The 18,953-nt window shown below is 46.0% G+C and overlaps 1 protein-coding gene across 1 annotated transcript; it reads right to left on the bottom strand.

The window, feature by feature from the left end:
- Positions 1 to 5,737: 5,737 nt before the first annotated feature.
- ADI1 (acireductone dioxygenase 1) lies at positions 5,738 to 18,543 on the bottom strand. The gene is made up of 4 exons (XM_053286134.1): positions 18,335 to 18,543; positions 12,503 to 12,622; positions 9,057 to 9,236; positions 5,738 to 6,573 (listed from the first exon to the last, which is right to left on the bottom strand). The coding sequence occupies exons 1-4, from the start codon at positions 18,524 to 18,526 to the stop codon at positions 6,454 to 6,456; spliced, it is 612 nt and encodes a 203-aa protein (XP_053142109.1). The 5' UTR covers positions 18,527 to 18,543; the 3' UTR covers positions 5,738 to 6,453.
- Positions 18,544 to 18,953: the final 410 nt, after the last annotated feature.

Here is an 18,953-nt window from a genome sequence, read left to right as displayed (position 1 = left end):
ACGAGTCCTATTTATTTACCATTATGGCTTCTTTCCTCCCTAGGCCTCAACACTGTTCACGGATATTAAGTATATAATAAAACATCATAAAAATCACAAACTCCTCCTCAGCAGTGTGCTACTAAGGGAGTGGGGGCAGACAGAAGCCCTTCCCCAGAGCTCCTAGCCCCTGCTCTTCCTCTCAGTGTCTCTCCTCTGAAGAGACCACAGCTCCCTGTCTGGGAGGAAGGACTGTAACAACGGGAGGTTTTGACTCCCTCCTCCTGGGTCATGGCAAACTCTTCTTCCTGTCAAGCCCCACTGTAGTCACTCTCCTCCTCATGGGCCATGCTCCTAAGGGGAGCGGGAGGAAGAAGTCTCTGCCCCATTATAAGCAGCTCTTGGTGGGCCTTCCTGGGGCGTGGCCACATTCCCTAGCACCTCAGCCTCGCCTTCTTTCTCCTTGCTGCTCTACGATGGCAGCGATGTTTGGGGGTGGGGGGGGGGGGCTAGAGGATAGCCAGCCGTCCAAGGCAGCTGTTTGGAGTGGCAGTAGCCTGGCTGGGATGCTCTCTGTCCCCTTCTCCAGACGTGGGGCTAGAGGTCTTTACTGTCCCAGGGGACGAGGCATGGAGGTTTAGTGTGCTCCTCTGCTTCTTCTGGTGCTTTCCTGTGACGGTTTGATATTTTAAAGCAGAGAGCTCAACTGGAGTATATGGGGAGGGGCAAACCCAGCAACTCAGTCGGCACGCAAGTGGAGACAAGTATGTCTGTCAATGCGGGGGCGGGGGGGGGGCTGCATTCACTCTCTCAGAAGAAAAAAACACAGGCACACTCCTGTAGTGAAGTATGTCTCTCAGAGCATACACTCCTTCTTAGATCAGTAGTTTTCAGACTGTGTTCTGGGGTTCCTTGTGAGCAAGGAACCCATGCTGGCAACCTGCATAATAGAACCCCTGCTAACTGGGCAAAGAGGCACCTTTTACCATGGTGATTCTCTTTATTTAGCAGGGGGAGAGTAACTGACCCTATCCACCCCCAGCACAGTACCCCTTCAGTGACTGTTGCTGGTGTCTATCTTATGTTTCTTTTTAGATTGGGAGCCCTTTGAGGATAGGGATCCATCTTATTTATGTATTATTTCTCTGTGTAAACTACCCTGAGCCATTTTTGGAAGGGCAGTATAGAAATCGAATTATTATTATTAACAACAACAACATGGTCTCTGTCTTTCACACCAGTGGGCTATGCGCCTGTGCAGAGACCTTGTTGGAACCTAACAAGCTCAATTCTGCTTATTTATTTATTTATTTATTATACTTTTATACCGCCCCACACTCATGTCTTTGGGCAGTTCACAATGATAAAACAGTTAAAAACACATAAAAACAATTGAAAACTAACAATTTAAAAATCAATCGCAGAATTAAAGACTTATACATTATTAAGAAGCTGAAAAAGCCTGAGTAAAAAGATGGGTTTTAAAATATGTTTTTAAAATTGTCAGAGATGGGGAGGATCGTAACTCAATGGGGAGCGCATTCCATAGTCCCGGGGCAGCAACCAAGAAGGCCCGTCTCCATGTGGCCACAAGACGAACTGGCGGCAACTGGAGACAGACCTCCAGAGACGACTGCAATGGATGGTGGGGCTCATAATGAAGAAGACGTACTGTCAAATACCCAGGGCCTAAGCCATTTAGGGCTTTATAAGTTATAACTAGCACTTTGTATTTTGCTCAGAAACCTATAGGCAGCCAGTATAACTCCATCAGCAGAGGTGTAATGTGGTCTCTCTGAGATGACCCGGAGACCAAACTGGCTGCTGCATTCTGAACCAACTGAAGTTTCCAGACTACATACAAAGGCAGCCCCACGTAGAGTGTATTACAAAAGTAAGTCTGGAGGTTACCAACAGATCTACCACTGTTTTGAGGTCATTGATCTCGAGAAATGGGCGCAGCTGGCATATCATCTGGAGCTGATAAAAAGCACCCCTGGCAACTGCCTCAGCCTGAGAAATCAGGGAGAGGTGTGAATCCAGAAGTACTCCCAGACTGCGAACCTGTTCCTTTTGGGAAAGTGTGACCCCATCTGGAACAGGTAGATCAAAATCATCTCTAGAGTTCTGACCCCGCAAAATAAGTACCTCCGTCTTATCTGGATTCAGCTTCAGTTTATTCTCTCTCATCCAGCCCATTACTGCTTCCAGGCAGGTATTTAGGGAGGATATGCCAATTCCTGAAGAGGTTGACGTGGAGAAATTGATCTGGGTGTCATCAGCGTACTGATAACACACAGCTCCAAATCCCCTGATGATCTCTCCCAGTGGTTTCATGTAGATATTAAAAAGCATTGGCGAAAGTATCGAGCCTTGAGGGACACCATATTTAAGCTCAGATCTCGAAGAGCAACAATCTCCAATCGACACCATCTGGAATCTGTCTGAGAGGTAGGAGCGGAACCCCCGTAAAACAGTGCCCCCTGCCCCCCTCATTGGTGTAAAAGGACAGATGACCGCTAGAAGAACCAAAGTTACAGATAAGCAACCTGTAGTTTCCTCAGCCTTCCCCTCTTTCTTTTCCCAGAAAACACAGTGATAAGGCATGGAATTCTGAGACAAAGTCCTGCTCTCCAAAGGGGTTTGCTGCTGAGAGATGTAGTGGCAGTTTCCTTCCCCCCTCAACAAATGGGTGGGAGTGTGGCAGCTTCTCCCCTTCCCCTCCCATCCTCCAAGAGTAGGGAAGAGCAGCTGCAGCAGCTGTTGCTGCCACCGCTCTCCTTTTGCCAAGGAGGAAGGCAAGGGGAGCAGCCAATTCACACTCCCTCTTCAGGCAAGCTGGGATGGGAGTTACACACCAAGAGAACAGGGTAATAGAGGGCAGAGGCCCCACTGCAGGTCTTTGTTCCAGGATCCTCAGCAACAGTTTTAATTGTGTTTTTAATAGTTTTAACATTTTAAATTTTAATTGTAATGTTTTGATCTTTTAACCTGTTTTTTTTATTCTGTTGTAAACCACCCAGAGATTTGCGTTTTGGGCAGTATATAAATATTTCAATTAAACAAACAAACTTGTCACCACCCCTATTGGAGCAGCAACTGAGAGTTGCCTTACTGGCAGACATTCAACGGTTGAGTCAGTAGCTTAGTTAGGAACAGGGCAGAGGAAAAGTACACGCAGACAGTCCCAGGTTCAATCTCTGCCATCTCCAGGTAGCTGGGGAAGACCCGAGCCTGAAACTGGGAGGAACTACTGCTAATCCGTGTAGCTACGGCTGAGCTAGACAGATCAAGTGTCTGACCCAGTATAGAGCAGCTTCGCATACATTTAGATGCCAGCCCTGTGCAAGTGCGTGGCTGTCTGACCAGCAAGAACCTGCACTGCAGATTGTTGTCAGGCATCTGACTGGCCATTGCTGGAGATGTCCTGCTGCACTAGATGGGCACTTGGTCTGGACAGCCAGGCTCTCTGCATGTTTTAGCTGCAGCATAAGTTCACCTGGGCTTTAACATTCCAGGCATCAGACCATTCCTGCCTGTGGCCATGTATTTTTCCTCCAGCATAATGGCCTTTGGGCCTCTGTTGGGAACTTCCTACGCTTGACAGCACCACAGGTGACCTAACCTTTCTGAAACTAGTTGGCTAATTAGTTGCTAGGTACCACCTCTCTTGTGAGTGAGCTGCACAACAGGCTGGAGAGCCATGGTCCTACTACACTGCTGCCCTCCACACCCTCCTGTCACAGATGAATAGCTGGAAATATCGGCAGTGAAACTAATGAGATGGAAAACCTCCGTTGAAATCAGAAGCGTCAGGGACCTATCTAGAAGGCAGAGTAAGCAGAAAAGAAGCAACCCAGTCCATTACTTTATTAAGAGACCAAGGCTCCAATCATGCACACTTCTTTGTGCATAGCCCCATTTAATTTGGTGGCACTTGCTTTTCTGTAAACATGGGATGGGTTGGCTGCTAGGCTTGAATCCTGGCTAGTCTGCAGTTTACAGCAGGGAAATAAACCATTGCTAAGCTTCAACTGTACAGCTGCAGTCTGTTTCTGCAGAGCCATTATATTAACTCCAGACTACCCTGGAACTAAGTTGTTGTGGACTTCAGCCCAGAGAAGCATACTGAACAAGATGCTCAATTATTATATGGTCTTTTATCACTTGCACTAAAGTTATTAATCTGAAAGGGACGAAACATACTCATTTTCTATAACCTCACTTAATGCACAATTGTAGAAGTTATTTCTATATCAATGATTCTTTAGTAAATCTATTCAGTTCTTGACCAGAGATGTGATTCAACAACTACTGCTGTTGCCTTACTTCCATCTGCTGGGAATGAATGGGGTGGTTGCACAGCAGGTTTTGCAGGACTTCATCCTCAGACGCATACCTGTACCCACACATTTCAGGTAAGGGAATCAGCAGGCAGAGCTGACATGTTTTTCCCCATATCATTGAGGATTCAAGCAACCATATAGCTAAGAGGCTAAGCCCTAAACAGCTTGGGCCCTGGGTGTTTAAGAGAACGTCTTCTTCATTATGAGCCCCACCACCCACTGAGGTCGTCTGGAGTGGTCCATCTCCAGTTGCCAGCTCGACTGGTGGCCACACAGGGGCAGGCTTCTTGGTTGCTGCCCCAAGATTGTGGAATGTGCTCCCTACTAAAATAAGATCCTCCAATCTCTGAAGATTTTTTAAAAGCATTTGAAAACTCACCTCTTCACCCAAGCTTTTTAAATTTTTAGGTTTTAATGTGTTTAAGTTATCTAAATAAATTGTTTTGTTTTTGTGTATGATTTTAACTTGTTTTTATGTGATTGTTAACCACCCAGAGACAAAAGCTTGGGGTGGTGCACAAATCTGCTAAATAAATAATAATCCAGGCTACCTGTAGAGGTCTTAGAGGGGAGAAGTATATCTAGGGCTGCATTCCTATGACTATATGCCGCCCTTCAACACAGTAAGATTTATCTAGGAGTAAACATGCACAGGATTGTGCTGCACACAGCACAAGATTCAGAACAGGAGATTCATAAGTAGGGATTCATAACACAGGAGATTCATAAGTAAGATATCCCTTTTTGTTGTTTAATTAGCATCTGTGTACGAGACCATGAACTGGATCAGGACTGAGGTGATGGGAGGCTCTGTGTGTGTGTGTGTGTGTGTGTGTGTGTGTGTGTGTGTGTGTGTGTGAGAGAGAGAGAGAGAGAGAGAGAGAGAGAGAGAGAGAACAAGAACACACCTTTGTCTCATGTACTTTTCTCAATTAAAGAGCATCCCCCCCACCTTCCAGAGAAGCTGCAATTTGCACCACTGGAAAGAACATGTTTGCTCCCTGGGGCAAAGAGCAATGTTTCCTATGCACACTTATGTGGGAATAAGCCCTATTGAGTTCTGTGGGGTTTAATTCTGAGTAACATGCAAAGGAGCAGGGTGCATATAGTGCAGTGGAACAACATTTGCACGCACTGATCCCTTAAACATTTTGTCCATCCATCTACATATGGAATTATTTGTAGAATGCACATTGCTGATCAAGAGAGCTGGGGTACTTGCTAGTCCCACTCCCCCAGATGCCTGTTTTGTCCACTCCTGTGCTTCTGGTTGCCAACACACTAAACACAGTTTAGTTCACCACCAAACAGTTCATAAAGAGTGAATGCCTGTGAACATGTTCCATAAGCAATACCTAATCAGGAGATCCCCTGGTAAGAGAGCACATTTGAACAAGTTGATAGATATAAGATACTGTACCACATTGTTTTTATTACCATTCTACAAACATGAGATCACAGCAATTATAAAGTACAATGCTTCTGGATAAGGCAGGGAATATCATTCTTGCAAAAATTAGATACCAATTATATGCAAGCAGGATAAAATATAGTTAATATTCTGAACATGTCTGCAATCTATAAAACTGATCACTAGAATAGGTGCCTGACTGATGCATGGCAAAAGGATTGATATCAGTAGTGTCTGTTAATTGTATTTAATAATTTTAAATAGTTTTTTATTTTTTAAATAATACGTCAATTTATAATTGATTTAATAGTACCTTCCTTACTATTGGGAAGCAAAGTGACACAAACAAGAACAAATGTCTACTGCACTGTAGGAAACTGCTGATGTGATTGAATTTTCAACTAAATATAAGGCCATAAAATGAATGGGAAAACTGTTCAAATTACCAGTCCAGGTTAAACACAACCCCAAGATCTGCTCAAAAGGGCTTCTTCCACCTCCCACCCCCACAAAAATTAGCCCTAATAATCTAGTCTGGCAATCAGTTCTGGATGAATAGTTCAAAACTCCCTATTCACTATCGTTGCATTAGATCTGCAGGAAAAGGAATGCTCATTAATAGCAGGTGGTGTAAAAAATTTTAAAAGCGCAGTTTTGTCATTTCTATTTTATGGACGTTGCAGGACACTCTGCGAATTAAGCCTTCCTATGGGTTTATTATACTGCTTGTGCCAAAAACTGCTGGTACTGTCCTCGAGCAGGAAAATGGTCTGCTGGCCTGTTGTAAGCTGTCCACACAGGCTCTCCAATGAACAGCCTCATGGCTTTCACATAGTTCTAGAAGTGGGAACACAAGAGTTCACAGTTAAAGCCTGTAAAAGAGGCTGATCAAAGTACAGAAGAGGCATGGTCAATGTACAAAGCATACTAATTAAATAAAAAGTTTCACTCACGGCTTGGAAAACTGCCAGATTTCTAGAAACCCGGGGTCTAAAATATATAGGTCAGAGCTTAGTTTTGTTTGAATTCCTTACACATAGTAGAAGTAGCAGCAACAGTGAAATGCACATAGGAAGCTGCCTTATCCCGACTCAGGCCCATTGGTCTGTCTAGCTCAGTGGCAGCAGCTCGCCAGGGTTCCAGACAGACAAGGGTCTTCTTCAGATTGACCTGGAAATGCTGGGGACTGAACATGGCACCTTCTGCCTGCCAAGCAGATGCTCTTCCATTGAGCTATAGTCCACCCCCAGCAAGGTCACAGACAGCATGCTGTATGCCTCTGACCGGGAAATTTAGGATTAGCAAACAGAAGTATTTTTTCACACAACACATAATCAACTTGTGGAATTCTCTGGCACAAGATGTGGTGACAGCCAACCACCTGGATGGCTTTAAGAGGGGCTTGGAGAACTTCATGGAGGAGAGGTCTATCAACGGCTACTAGTCAGAGGGCTATAGGCCACCTCCAGCCTCAAAGGCAAGATGCCTCTGAATACCAGTTGCAGGGAAGTAACAGCAGGAGGGACGGCATGCCCTTAACCCCTGCCTGTGGCTTCCAGTGGCATCTGGTGGGCCACTGTGCGAAACAGGATGCTGGACTAGATGGCCTAGGGCCTGATCCAGCAAGGTTGTTCTTATGACTCAGCCCTCTGATGTTTGCCAGTGAGGATGCAGTGTTCCCACCCGCTCCGTGGCTGCTCAGTGGTAGTAGCTCAGTATTCTCTGCAGCAAGGGTGACCCAGATTTCAAAGCCCAGCAGTAGGTCCCTTCCCCCAATAATATAAAGTGATATAAGCCACTTCAACCTACCCTGCCACAAGGCAGATACATCCCAAACCCTATCTATCATAATCTGCCTTACAACCCTGCAGACATTTAAATATATAAAATATCTCTAAAATTGTACTGGTATCCTAAGTAACACTGCTTTGGATGCACATACATAGCATTAGTTAGGATGTCAGCCAGTAGCCCCTGAATCAGCCTGCATCCAAGACCAATTTGACATGCTGCCTGCCAGATGACATTTCTGCAACATTTCCTGATTTATTTTGCATTTCCTCTTTTACAAATGTGTTTTGAAAAGCAAGCTTTGTAGCAATATTAACACAATGTAGTAATTTACCAGTTAGAATATCTTCAGCACTGCATAGTGAATTCCACAAAGAAAAAAATTGTGGAACTCTCGCTCTACAAGGGATCACTGTTATCATTCTGTGCAAGGAAAAGCAATAGACTGCTGAGCTCATCTCATAAGATGGCTACGAATCAGAAACCTTACAGTGACAGACCCATGACAAGACCGTGTCCTCAGCTTTCTCCACTGCACGCTTTATGCCCCTCACAACAAGTCAGAAAACAGGACAAGCAGATCAGATCTCTCAAGGTGCCACTGGATAGTTGCTATGGTAACACCAATCCCTTACTGAAGATGGATTCTGTGACAAGGCTAGACACACAAGAGCTCCATTTATCTACTAAGGTAGCAGTACAGAGCAGAAAAAGCACATGTGCTCTAACACTGTCCCTATCCTAAAGCTTTAGGAATTGATTTCGAATCCCAGATAGTTGGGGATGGCAGCTTGGAAGATGGATACTTTGATGGATAAGTTGATGTTCAAAACCAGATAGATATTACCCTTTGATTTCAAGCATAATGCACAACAGCTTTGAGGCTAAAGATGGTTTCCCATCAATAGTATCATAGAATTAGACTATTGGGCTTTTGGGACGAGATGTCTTGTTGTGGGAGGAAGCAAGCTGTAAAGAGAAGGCTTTTTACTACCTGTCTAGGAACATAGGAAGCTGCCATATACTGAGTCAGACCATAGGTCCATCTAGCTCAGTATTGTCTACACAGATTGGCAGCCGCTTCTCCAAGGTTACAGGCAGGAATCTCTCTCAGCTCTATCTTGGAGGTGTCAGAGAGAGAACCTGGAACCTAGATGCTCTTCCCAGAGTGGCTCCATCCCGAGGGGAAGATCTTACAGTGCTCACACATCCAGTCTCCCATTCATATGCAACCAGAGAGGAACCCTGCTTAACTAAGTGGGCAAGTAATGCTTGCTACGGTACCACAAGAACAGCTCTCCTCCTGTCTTGTGTCATACTACTAAACACGTCAATAAAGTTAAAATATGTAAAGAAGCTAGGGGACCCAAGAGTGGTCACTGGTGCCAAATCTGAACACATTACCTCCCCCAATATCCTAGTCAATATCCTAAGATTCTGATTTAGTTCTTAAGCCTTTTGCTATTATTATGCAGGTCTGCCTCTGCAGAGAACTCAGTGTGGATGTTTATAAAAATGTAATTTCATACAGATTCATCCAGTGTAAATCGGTGATAGATGCCAGCAGGAAGCGTGATCATGTCTCCCTTTTCCATGGCAATCCGGATCCATTTGTCGTCTTTATCACGAACGTCAAAATACCCGCTTCCTTCCAGGATGTAGCGAATCTCATCATCCAGGTGTAAGTGCTCTTCATAAAATATTTTTATCTAGAAAAGGGAGGGAAGAGGGAAGGCAGCTTTTCATTTAAGTGACTCTATTACAAGCTGTAGGCACACATCTCACAGCAAAGATTACAACGTGTTACATCAAAAAAACCAGAAGCCCCCTTTAATAATAAAATACTGCACATTTACATGGAGTATTGTGTGTGTTCCAGGGGCATTGCAATATTGTTTTGTTAACTCTTACAACGATCCTGCAGAGGAGGTAAGTATATTCTCTTCATCTTGTGGGTGAGGGGCTGACAAAATAGTGGCTTCCTTAAGCACTCTACCCCCATGAACGCATCACTCTAACTGCTACAAACTAGAATATCAAACTGTGGTTTGTATGGAGGCGTGTAACAAGTGCTTAAAATATGGAATGGGGTTGTAGCTCAGTGGAAGAGCATTTGCTTTTCATGCAGAGAGTCCCAGGTTCAATCCCTGACAGCATCTCCAGGTAAGCCTGGTAAAGATTCTTGCCTGAAGCCCTGGAGAACTGCTGCCAGTCAGAGGAGACAATACTGAGCTAGATGGACCAATGGCTTGCCAGTAGAAGGCAGCTTTCTATGTTCCCAAGAATAAATTGTGTGTCTTGGAAAACTATGATTTAATAAAACAGGTTGATCCTTTCAATTTAGCCAGGTGCAAGAGGTGAAAAAGAAAGAGGGTGGTGAAGAGGGAATACATGATCTCAGTGCTAGTTTTTGGTCAAAAAAAAAAAATGATTTGTTGGACTGTAATTGGACATTTCCATCCAGCCTATAGCTTCTAGTCAGAGAAACACACTGGACCTGCAAGGAAGGAATTTCAATAAAAATGTGTTTTGATAATGTTTTAAAGAACTTGGCAGAATTCACAGTAGACATCATTCTCTCACACAGATCCTCCCATGGTAAAAGTGTTTCTTAGTTTGAGAAGCTGAAAAAAAACCCCAATTCCTCCAGTGTTTAGTGAGCTTAAGACTGTAAGCTTAGCAGCTGGGGGTGGGAGCATAATCTAAATTAAGCGGTAGAAGAACTTTTGCAATGCCCTATCCACCCCCAGCACAGTAAGTACCTCCAGTGACTGTTGCTGGTGTCTATCTTATGTTTCTTTGGTGGTGGTGGCTTAAGTATATTTTAGCTTGGGGGTGTTTCAGTACTTAGCACAGCCAAGCAAGAATGCTCTTTAAACACTGTACACATATGGGAGGTTGCAAAACCCCACTGAACTAGACAGAAACTCTTATAGCTCCCTCCAATGAAGAATTAGCTAAAATATTCATAACACTTAACACATATCACCTTGACAACCAAGCATGGATGGATGGATGGATGGATGGATGGATGGATGGATGGAAAGAAGAGAAAGAAGCTCCCCCTTTCTGAGAAATCTGAATAATGACATCTAGAAATACCAGATTTGTTGTTTTCATATCACATCCCAAAGAAGCAGAGGTGCTCTTATCCCTGGACTTGCGGGCCAAAGTCCGGGGCCTCCACACCTCCTGGGGACCCCCAAATCCTTTTTAGTCTGTCCCGGGTGGTGTGGTCGCCAACCGCGCCACCAGCCCACACTGTGCCAAGTGTGACTGTGACCTGTGCTGGGTGGCCGAGTGTGACCTCTGCTTTAGAGACAAAGAGGCGTGTGGGGAAAGAAATAGGTGGGATGGGAATATGTTAAGTTGCGTGTTGAAATGTTTCTGCTAATGCATATTTGCATAAATATACCTGTTGTATATTCTTACATTCTTGTGAGTTCAGTTGCTGTTTGTACCCTGAAGAACCCACGTGGTAAAAATACTGCATGTGTCATGGTGTGTGGATGTGCAGGGGGATGATGCTTAACTTGCAGCGGGGGGACAGAAGCAGCAGCTCCAAAGGCCTTTAGGTCCAGGCTACAAAATTACCTAGGTGCACCTCTGCAAGGAAGCAATGATGAACTACCAGAAGCTTAATGAACAACTTCTTTCCGTTAACGCTGTCAGATTACAGCCCCCAAATCAGATCACCCTCTGTCTTCATACTGGAGCAACGGAGTACCGCAATTTTCAGTTGAAACGCTGCTGCAGGTACGTTTTAAAAAATTGTTTAAAGGCGCCTGCAGCGTTTACCCCAGCTGCGGTGTTGTTTACTCACAAATAGAGGGGAAGGAGGCTGCCGAGGAAGAGGAGGCGGTGGCCATGGAGGTGGACAATGGGGCCAGGCCAGGCTCAGCAGTCCATTTTAAGATGGACTCAGCAGTCTGTTTTAAGGTAGCACGGCAGGTCATGGAGGAGGAGGAAGGGTGGAAGAGGCGCAAGCTGGGGGAAGAGGAAGGGGGTGGCGGCGGCAGCAGCAAACTAGCTGGCCTGGCCTTCCCCACTGAGGCAGTGGCATGGCGGCAGCACAGCAGGGCCCTCTGACTGATGAGAGGCTCCACACTGCAGAGAGGGCCTCGAAGCAACAGAGTTCCTCCCCCACCTTTTCTTGGCCATATTTAATTGGTTTAGCTGCGGCATTTGCACTGGCGCAGCGCTTCTGCCCAAAATTACAGTAAGACAGACAAAGTAGCAGAAAATGTCTTCTTTCAAGGGGAGATACAATGATATTTAATATCACTGAACCTATTTTATTTTATGTTGAATATGAATTGATATGCCTGGTACCAGAATCCTATCCGGCCTGAAAGCCTAAAACCATTGTAAGCAACTAGGTAGGTCAGATTAATAATTGCCTATAATTCTAGAATTACTGAACATACGATTTTAAGTTCTTCATTTGCAAAACATTCGTGCTTGAATAATTCTGCTTGCTTCAGTGTGCCTGTGCCAGAGTAAAATTTGAGAACTGTAACTTCTGGGTTTCTATAAAAGGGTGAAACCAAGACAGTTCACATGTGCATCATCCATTGCGGCATCAAGCTGTGATTGCATATGTGATAGACAGACTCTATCATGATCCAATTGTATCTCAAACACAATACTTTTTCAACAAGATGATTTACGCAAGGAGGCCATGAGTCTTCAAGTGTTCATTAACTGTATGAGGAAGGATCCAGTGATTTACACAAATGGGGAAACTAACTCTTAATGTTTCTATTGTTTTCTGGCACAATTGGCATACCTTTTAGCAGCTGCATAGCAGGCAGAAATTAAACAGGTGCCACTTATTCCATCAAAAAACTGTATACCAAGGAAAGCTTCATTCTAAAAACAGCAGACCTGAAAACATTAAAACTGGCACACACTCTAGTGGTGAATTCCAGCATTTACCACCTTTCCAAGGCTCAAACAAAGGCAGAAGGGTTACCTTATCTTCATAATTTGGCAGCTTATCTTTATGTATGGTTATTATATCCATAAAAGAATAGTTTTTCTCCTTCCGAATCTTTGCTAGCTCCGGATCAGTCTCATAGTTGTCAGCATCCAACTAAGGAATCAAAAAAAAAAAAAAAAGTTTTTCCGGATTAAATGATTCAGAAGAAGGCAATCAGACATCATTTCCAAAACACTTTGTGTGCCATGTGCTAAATGGTCCTATGAAGTGGGCCACCCACATTCCCACCATACAAGTGGGGAAACAAAGCGCATGATCATATTACATGCAGCAGTCCAGTCAAGGAGTACGGTTCAGCTAGAATTCAAATGCAAGCCTGCCAGCTCCAACTCTCAGACCCAGGACTCACAGCAACCACTTAAAACACTTACACACCACTTACGGATTAACAGCTTTGGAACTCTTCCCCTGGAGACTCACCGGTCCATCTTCTGAACTGGTGTGAGCTGTTTTTTATACCAAGTGAAAGTTTAGTGGCCAGGGACAAAGAGGAATGACAGGACTTAATGATTTATTTAACAAATTTGTATACCGCCCACTACCAAAGTCTCTAGGCAGTTTAAGATGACTAATGTGTTGCCTGCCATCCAAAATCCTTGAGATGGGATGGAATATTAGCCCACGTAAATGAAGAATAGAAGTATCTGTAATGATCACCTCTTTTCTCTAAGCTAGTAATCCTGACTACCCTTGGACATACATTCACACCTGAAAACAATATGTAAATTGGCAGCATTTCCTCCCCACCACCACCAGCCACCATTATCATGAGAATGGCTGCTAGCCATATCTGTGACCCTGCTCTGACATATTTGCCTATGCAAGTACATGCCCAGGGGTAGTAAGGGCCACTCGGAAAATAAAAGATATTCTGGAAACTGGTGATTCATTATTTACTGCATCTAAAATGTAATGCATTCTAAATTTTACCTTTTTATCTATTGACTCTACTAAAACTCTTATTCAGACTCTCACTCTCTCTCATGCTTACTATACTCTTTTACACATTGGTCTTCCTGTCTCTCAGCTTAAAATCTGTTTCCTCCTCTTCTGCTCATTTAATGTTTCTTTGTGCATCAGTCACAATTCACCTCTGTGTGTTTCCCTTCAGTGGCTTCCTCTATCCTTCTGCATTAAGTTTAAGCTGCTTCTTTTAACCTTCAAGTTGCTTCATGGGCCTACCCCTGCTTCTAATCCACATCTTTGTTGCTTTCTTCCTATTCTTCCCCTCAGTTCTTCTGCTCATCAAACACTAATCTTCTTATTGTGCTATTTCTCCTCTCTGTGCCTTCCCTTGGGGCCTCTTCTGTGTGGAACTCACCCTCTAAATATTTGGCTCATCTCCTCTTGAAGAAATTATCAAACACTAATTTTTTTCTCTTTTGCATTTTCCTCTGGATATACTATTTTACTTGTTTCCTAGGCCACATCATTGAGGCCCCCATACTGTGCAGGGAACCATTGATTGAAGGGAGAGGGCTATGTGTTCCTCGTGAGCCACCGTAAAGCACACCCGCACAACTTCTGAAGGTGGGGCTGCCGCGTGCTAATTAAGCACTGCAAAAACACAGTTGTGACAGCACTCCCATCATTTCCTGCAGGAGTACTGTCACAATGGCATTTTCACAATGTTTAGTGTAAGCACAGCTAGCACAAGGTTTCTCTTTTCTCTCCGACTGCCTTCTTTTTCTATCTTATGTTGCTTTTAGACTGTGAGTGTGTGGGCAGGAACTTTCTCCCCTATTTTTTGTACAGCACATACCGGTATTAGGCATCTTTATAAATAATAAATGATGGCGATAATAGATTATTTGTGATCTTCAAAAAAGCAACAAGGGAGAATTTCAGGAAAATAGTGCTGATATGTAAACAAGTTATGTCCACACAGAGCCCTAAACAGGTGAACCCCGTTATCCGCAGGGGTTCTGTTCTGCCCTGCAATAGTGGATAATGGAACTACAGATAACGGGGCACTGTGGCAATGGGAATGGGGGGTTAGGTTCTTGGAGGCTGGAAAATGGGCCCCCAAAAAGGTTTAAAATGCAAGAGAGGGGGGGAGAGAGAAAGTGCCCTACCACGCTCCATGGGCCCCAATTCCTCAAGTTTCCCACCAAAAAAAAATAAAACATCACAGAAAAAATGTTTTTATCTTTAAAAATGAGCCACAAAATGGCTCCTTTTCTCAAAATGATAGCCAAAAATGACCTTTTAAAACTGGTTTTCCACATATGCCGAGATAGGGTGTCAATTACATGACCACAACCGTGGATGTTGGATCATCAGATAGTGAGATTTGCCTGTACTGTTTTTATGCACTTCCTCCTCTCCTGCATTTCCCCTTGATGGAGCAGCTTTCCAAAATAAAAAAATTAACCTGGATAAGGAAAGCAGCAGGAACGCAGTAAACAAATGAGATTAAATGTAAATGTTGACATGAATCAGAGGATCTTCATTGATTATTTTACAAGTTTAATATGCTACCCAGGATTAACTGAAGTTGCTCAGGTGGGGGACTAGGGGGCAGCTGCTCAGGGCCCCACACTTACAGGGCCCTCTGTGAGAGATGCAGGGCAGGAACAGCACTGATTCATCATGGAATTCATCACCCTGCAAACCATTTTTGCCCTGGGCCCCACACAAGCTAGAAACAGTCATGCCTCAAAGGTTAAACTTTTTTCTTTAAATACAGTTCAACAGCTTTCTAACTCTATGCATATGGAGTACTTAGACCAGCCCCCAGACCCAAAGTAAACAGCAGGATCAGAGATAGTTTAAAATAACAATTATAACAGCTTTGCACACAAGTCACCAAAAAGTTCCAGCCCACCAAAAAAGAAAAACTAACTTGCCTGCTTACCTACAGATACCAGTATAAGTCACTTGTGACACATCAGCACAAAATACATCTCTAGCTTCTTAACTGAGAAAGTAGCACACATTCATAGGCGTATTTTCAACTACTAGCTGAACCCGCACAGAGCATCTGTGCAGTAGTTCACTTCCCTTTTGGGGTTAATTGGGAGAATTTGTTTGGCTGGTCCTCCCACAGCTCTCTCACTCGCTCTGTCCCCACCACAACAGCTCTCAAGCTCGCTCTGCCCCCCCCACCGCCTCTCTCACTCGCACTCTCTCTCCCCCCGCCCGCCTCTCTCTCCCGCCCGCCTCTCTCGCTCACGCTCTCTCCCCCCGCCCGCCTCTCCCGCCCGCCTCTCTCGCTCACGCTCTCTCCCCCCCGCCCACCTCTCTCGCTCGCGCTCTCTCCCCCCGCCCGCCTCTCTCGCCCGCGCTCTCTCCCCCCGCGCCTCTCTCGCTCACGCTCTCCCCCCCGCGCGCCTCTTTTGCTCGCGCTCTCTCTCCCCCCGCGCCTCTCTCGCTCGCTCTCTCTCCCCCCCGCGCACCTCTCTCGCTCGCTCTGTCTCTCCCCCCCCCGCGCCTCTCTCGCTCACTCTGTCTCCCCCCCGTGCACCTCTCTAGCTCGCACTGTCTCCCCCGCCACCTGCCTCTCTCAATCGCTAGAGTCTGCAGCCACCACCGGTCACCAGGCCAGGCCCGCCAGGGTGGGCCGGCCAATTCTCCTACTCCCCTCCCTCTAAGCCTTCTGCCTCAGTCCCCTCCCCCCAATCCTTCTGCCCCAGCTTGCTCCCTCCTCCGTTTCCACCTCTCTCGCTCTCTTTCTCTCTCTCTCATTCGTGCTCCCCCCCCCCCGCCTCCGCTTTTTAGCCTGCTTGTGTTTTCCCTGCTGGCCGTTGCCGCATCCTCCTTCCTCCAGTCCCTGGTGTCGGGCCGCCAAGTGTTCAGCCAGCTCCTTCCTGCAGCCCTCCCTCTAGAGAGCATCTTCCGAAGCGGCCAACTGTTTGTCTCTGCCCAGCCAGGCTCCCCCGCTTTCTCTCCCCTCCCTTCTGCCCCAGTCCGTTCAGTTCTCCTCTCCACTTGCCCGCTTTCCTTCCTTTCTTTTCCTCCCCAAACGGCCACTTCCCTACGCGGCCAACCAGCCAATCCAGCACCTCCACTGCCCAGCCAATCCGCTGGGTTGCCAGGACGCATCCCCACAGAGGCACGTCTACGAGAATTAATATAATAGATTCAACTACATGGTAGCAAGGGTCCAATCTTTCCCTAATCACCACTTCCATTATTTTAAAACGAAACATGGACAAGGCACACTAGGTGTGCATTTCACACTTGTATATAAAATAATGAAAGCTGTACTAATACTGGGCTAAAATGGAAAGGATTTGTGAACTTCAGCACTTTAAAGTGACTGCTGATAACAGCTTTGCGAATAGGTTCCCAAAAGTTATTTGTCCACGATGACTAAAAACAGAAAAATTTGACTCCTGTGTGTTTAACAGCCCAAAACAATTCCCTGTCCCTCTCCCTCTCTCTCACACACAGTAAAGCAGGCCTGCTCAACTTAGCCCCTGCAGCTGTTTTTGAACTACAACTCCCATAATCCCCAGCCACAGTGGCAAATAGTGAGGGAAATAGTAATGACTGACCCAAGATCAGCAATAAGTTAGGAAGCAGCCTTATACTGAGTCAGAGCATTAGTCCATCTAGCTCAGTATTATCTACACAGACTGGCAGTGGCTTCTAGGAATGTGCACGAGCTGGTTTAGCACCACCGAACCGGCTCGGGCACCCACAGCCGAACCGGCTCAGTGGGGCAGGGAGAGGCTCTCTTAAGGAGCAGGCAAGCAGACCCTTACCTGCTCTGCTGCTGCCCCGTCTCTTTTCTTTGCTCAAGCAAAGGCCATGCACAGCTGCGGCACTGTTCCCTGCAGGTTGCGTGCGGCACCGGCACATACCTGCTTACCTGCTCCTTAAGGGAAATGTTGTCCGCCCTGCCTGTGCCCACACAAACAGCTTGTGCACATCCCTAGTGGCTCCGCCAAGGTAACAGGCAGGAGTCTCTCTCAGCCCTATCTGGAGATGCCAAGGAGGGAACTTGGAACTTTCTGCCTGCAAGCATGCGGGTGCTCTTCCCAGAGCAGGCCCATCCCCTAAGGGGAATATCTTAACAGTGTCCACACATGTAGTCTCCCATTCAAATGCAACTAGGGAGAACCCTGCTTAGCAAAGGAGACATTTTCTTTAAAAAAAACTAATAATCTGATCTTCCTAGCCAATGTCTAAAACTCAAGTCACTGTACCATACTGTCTCTCAGCCCCTGGTATGGCTAGGGCAGTGTGTTCTGAACTTGTGCCTGTTTCACCAGCACCACGCTCTTTTCCAAGTTCAGGAACCTAGAAGCAAAACTACATCAAGGCACAGGGGGAATGTGAGAAGCACTGGGCAGCCCAACGAGTCAGCCGCCTTAGGGCACATCCCGATTCAGAGAAAACGGCTTAGACTCCCAGCTTTGCCAGGACCCCTCGGATGTTACAAGATCCCTGCAGGAAGCTGAGCCAGGTAGTGGTAAGTGGTTGCCAACAACTCTCCAGGGTGGGCCTGAAGGGTGGCTGGCGCTGCTAGGAATCGCATTCAGGTGAGTGGGAAAACAGGGACACGTCAGCAGGCATGGAATCCGCATCACTAGCAAGGACTACTAAAAGCAACCTCCGAGATTTTAGCGGATTGATTTTGTGTGATAAAAAACTGGGAAGAGTGAAGAATAAAAAAAATACTGGTGGCGGGGGGGCTGGAGGAATAAAAAAAACCTCTCCAGGAGCCGCTCGAGACAGAAACGGCCACTCCAGCAGGGAGCAACAGCAGAACCGCAACAACGAGAGCGCTGCTACAGCCCGCTCCTGCTGCTGCTGCTTCGGGGCCTCCCGCGCAGCGAGCGCTTCCCTTGTGCCTACTTTCCAATAGAAGACGCCGAGCTGACTCAACAGCTCGAGGCTGGCGGGCTGATTGGGCTGCAGGCGGTGAGGCTTCCGCTGCTCCTCCTGCGACTCGTCCATATACCAGGCTTCCACCATCTTGCTCCCCAGGAAAGTACTAGTTTCTTCTTCTTCCCACTTCCCAGCAGCCCAGGCTCCACTCCGTTGCATCCAATCAGGCAAAAGGAAGACATGGGCCGAACTAGGAGAGCCGTAATCGGAAGTCCACACCCCTTAGCAAGGGAAAGACAGAAAAAGGCTCGTGGTGAGCGGTGGAAACCTGTTGTTGCCTTCCGGGCATGAGAACTAACTTGAGCGCTAGCTTCCCTACACGATTCATAACATGCTGCATGCATTTACCTGAATCCAAGACTAGATTTCCCCCCCAAGTTCTTTGATATTAGAAATCAGGGGGTCAGCTTAAATGCAGAGTCCTCTTCCTTTTGAGTAAATATAGGTAGAACCTGTATTTAACCTCTGTTTTTAAAGGGGCTCATCTTAAATTCAGAGTCGTCTTGTATTTGGGTAAATATGTGATTAAGCCACAGGACTTTGTGTTAGAGAATGTAATCCCGTTGGAGACACACACACACTTAAT

Source organism: Hemicordylus capensis, chromosome 1, assembly GCF_027244095.1.
Source record: "Hemicordylus capensis ecotype Gifberg chromosome 1, rHemCap1.1.pri, whole genome shotgun sequence".
NCBI lineage: Eukaryota > Metazoa > Chordata > Lepidosauria > Squamata > Cordylidae > Hemicordylus > Hemicordylus capensis.
The sequence above is the reverse complement of the archived record's forward strand: the minus strand, read 5'-3'. Positions and strand labels throughout refer to the sequence as shown.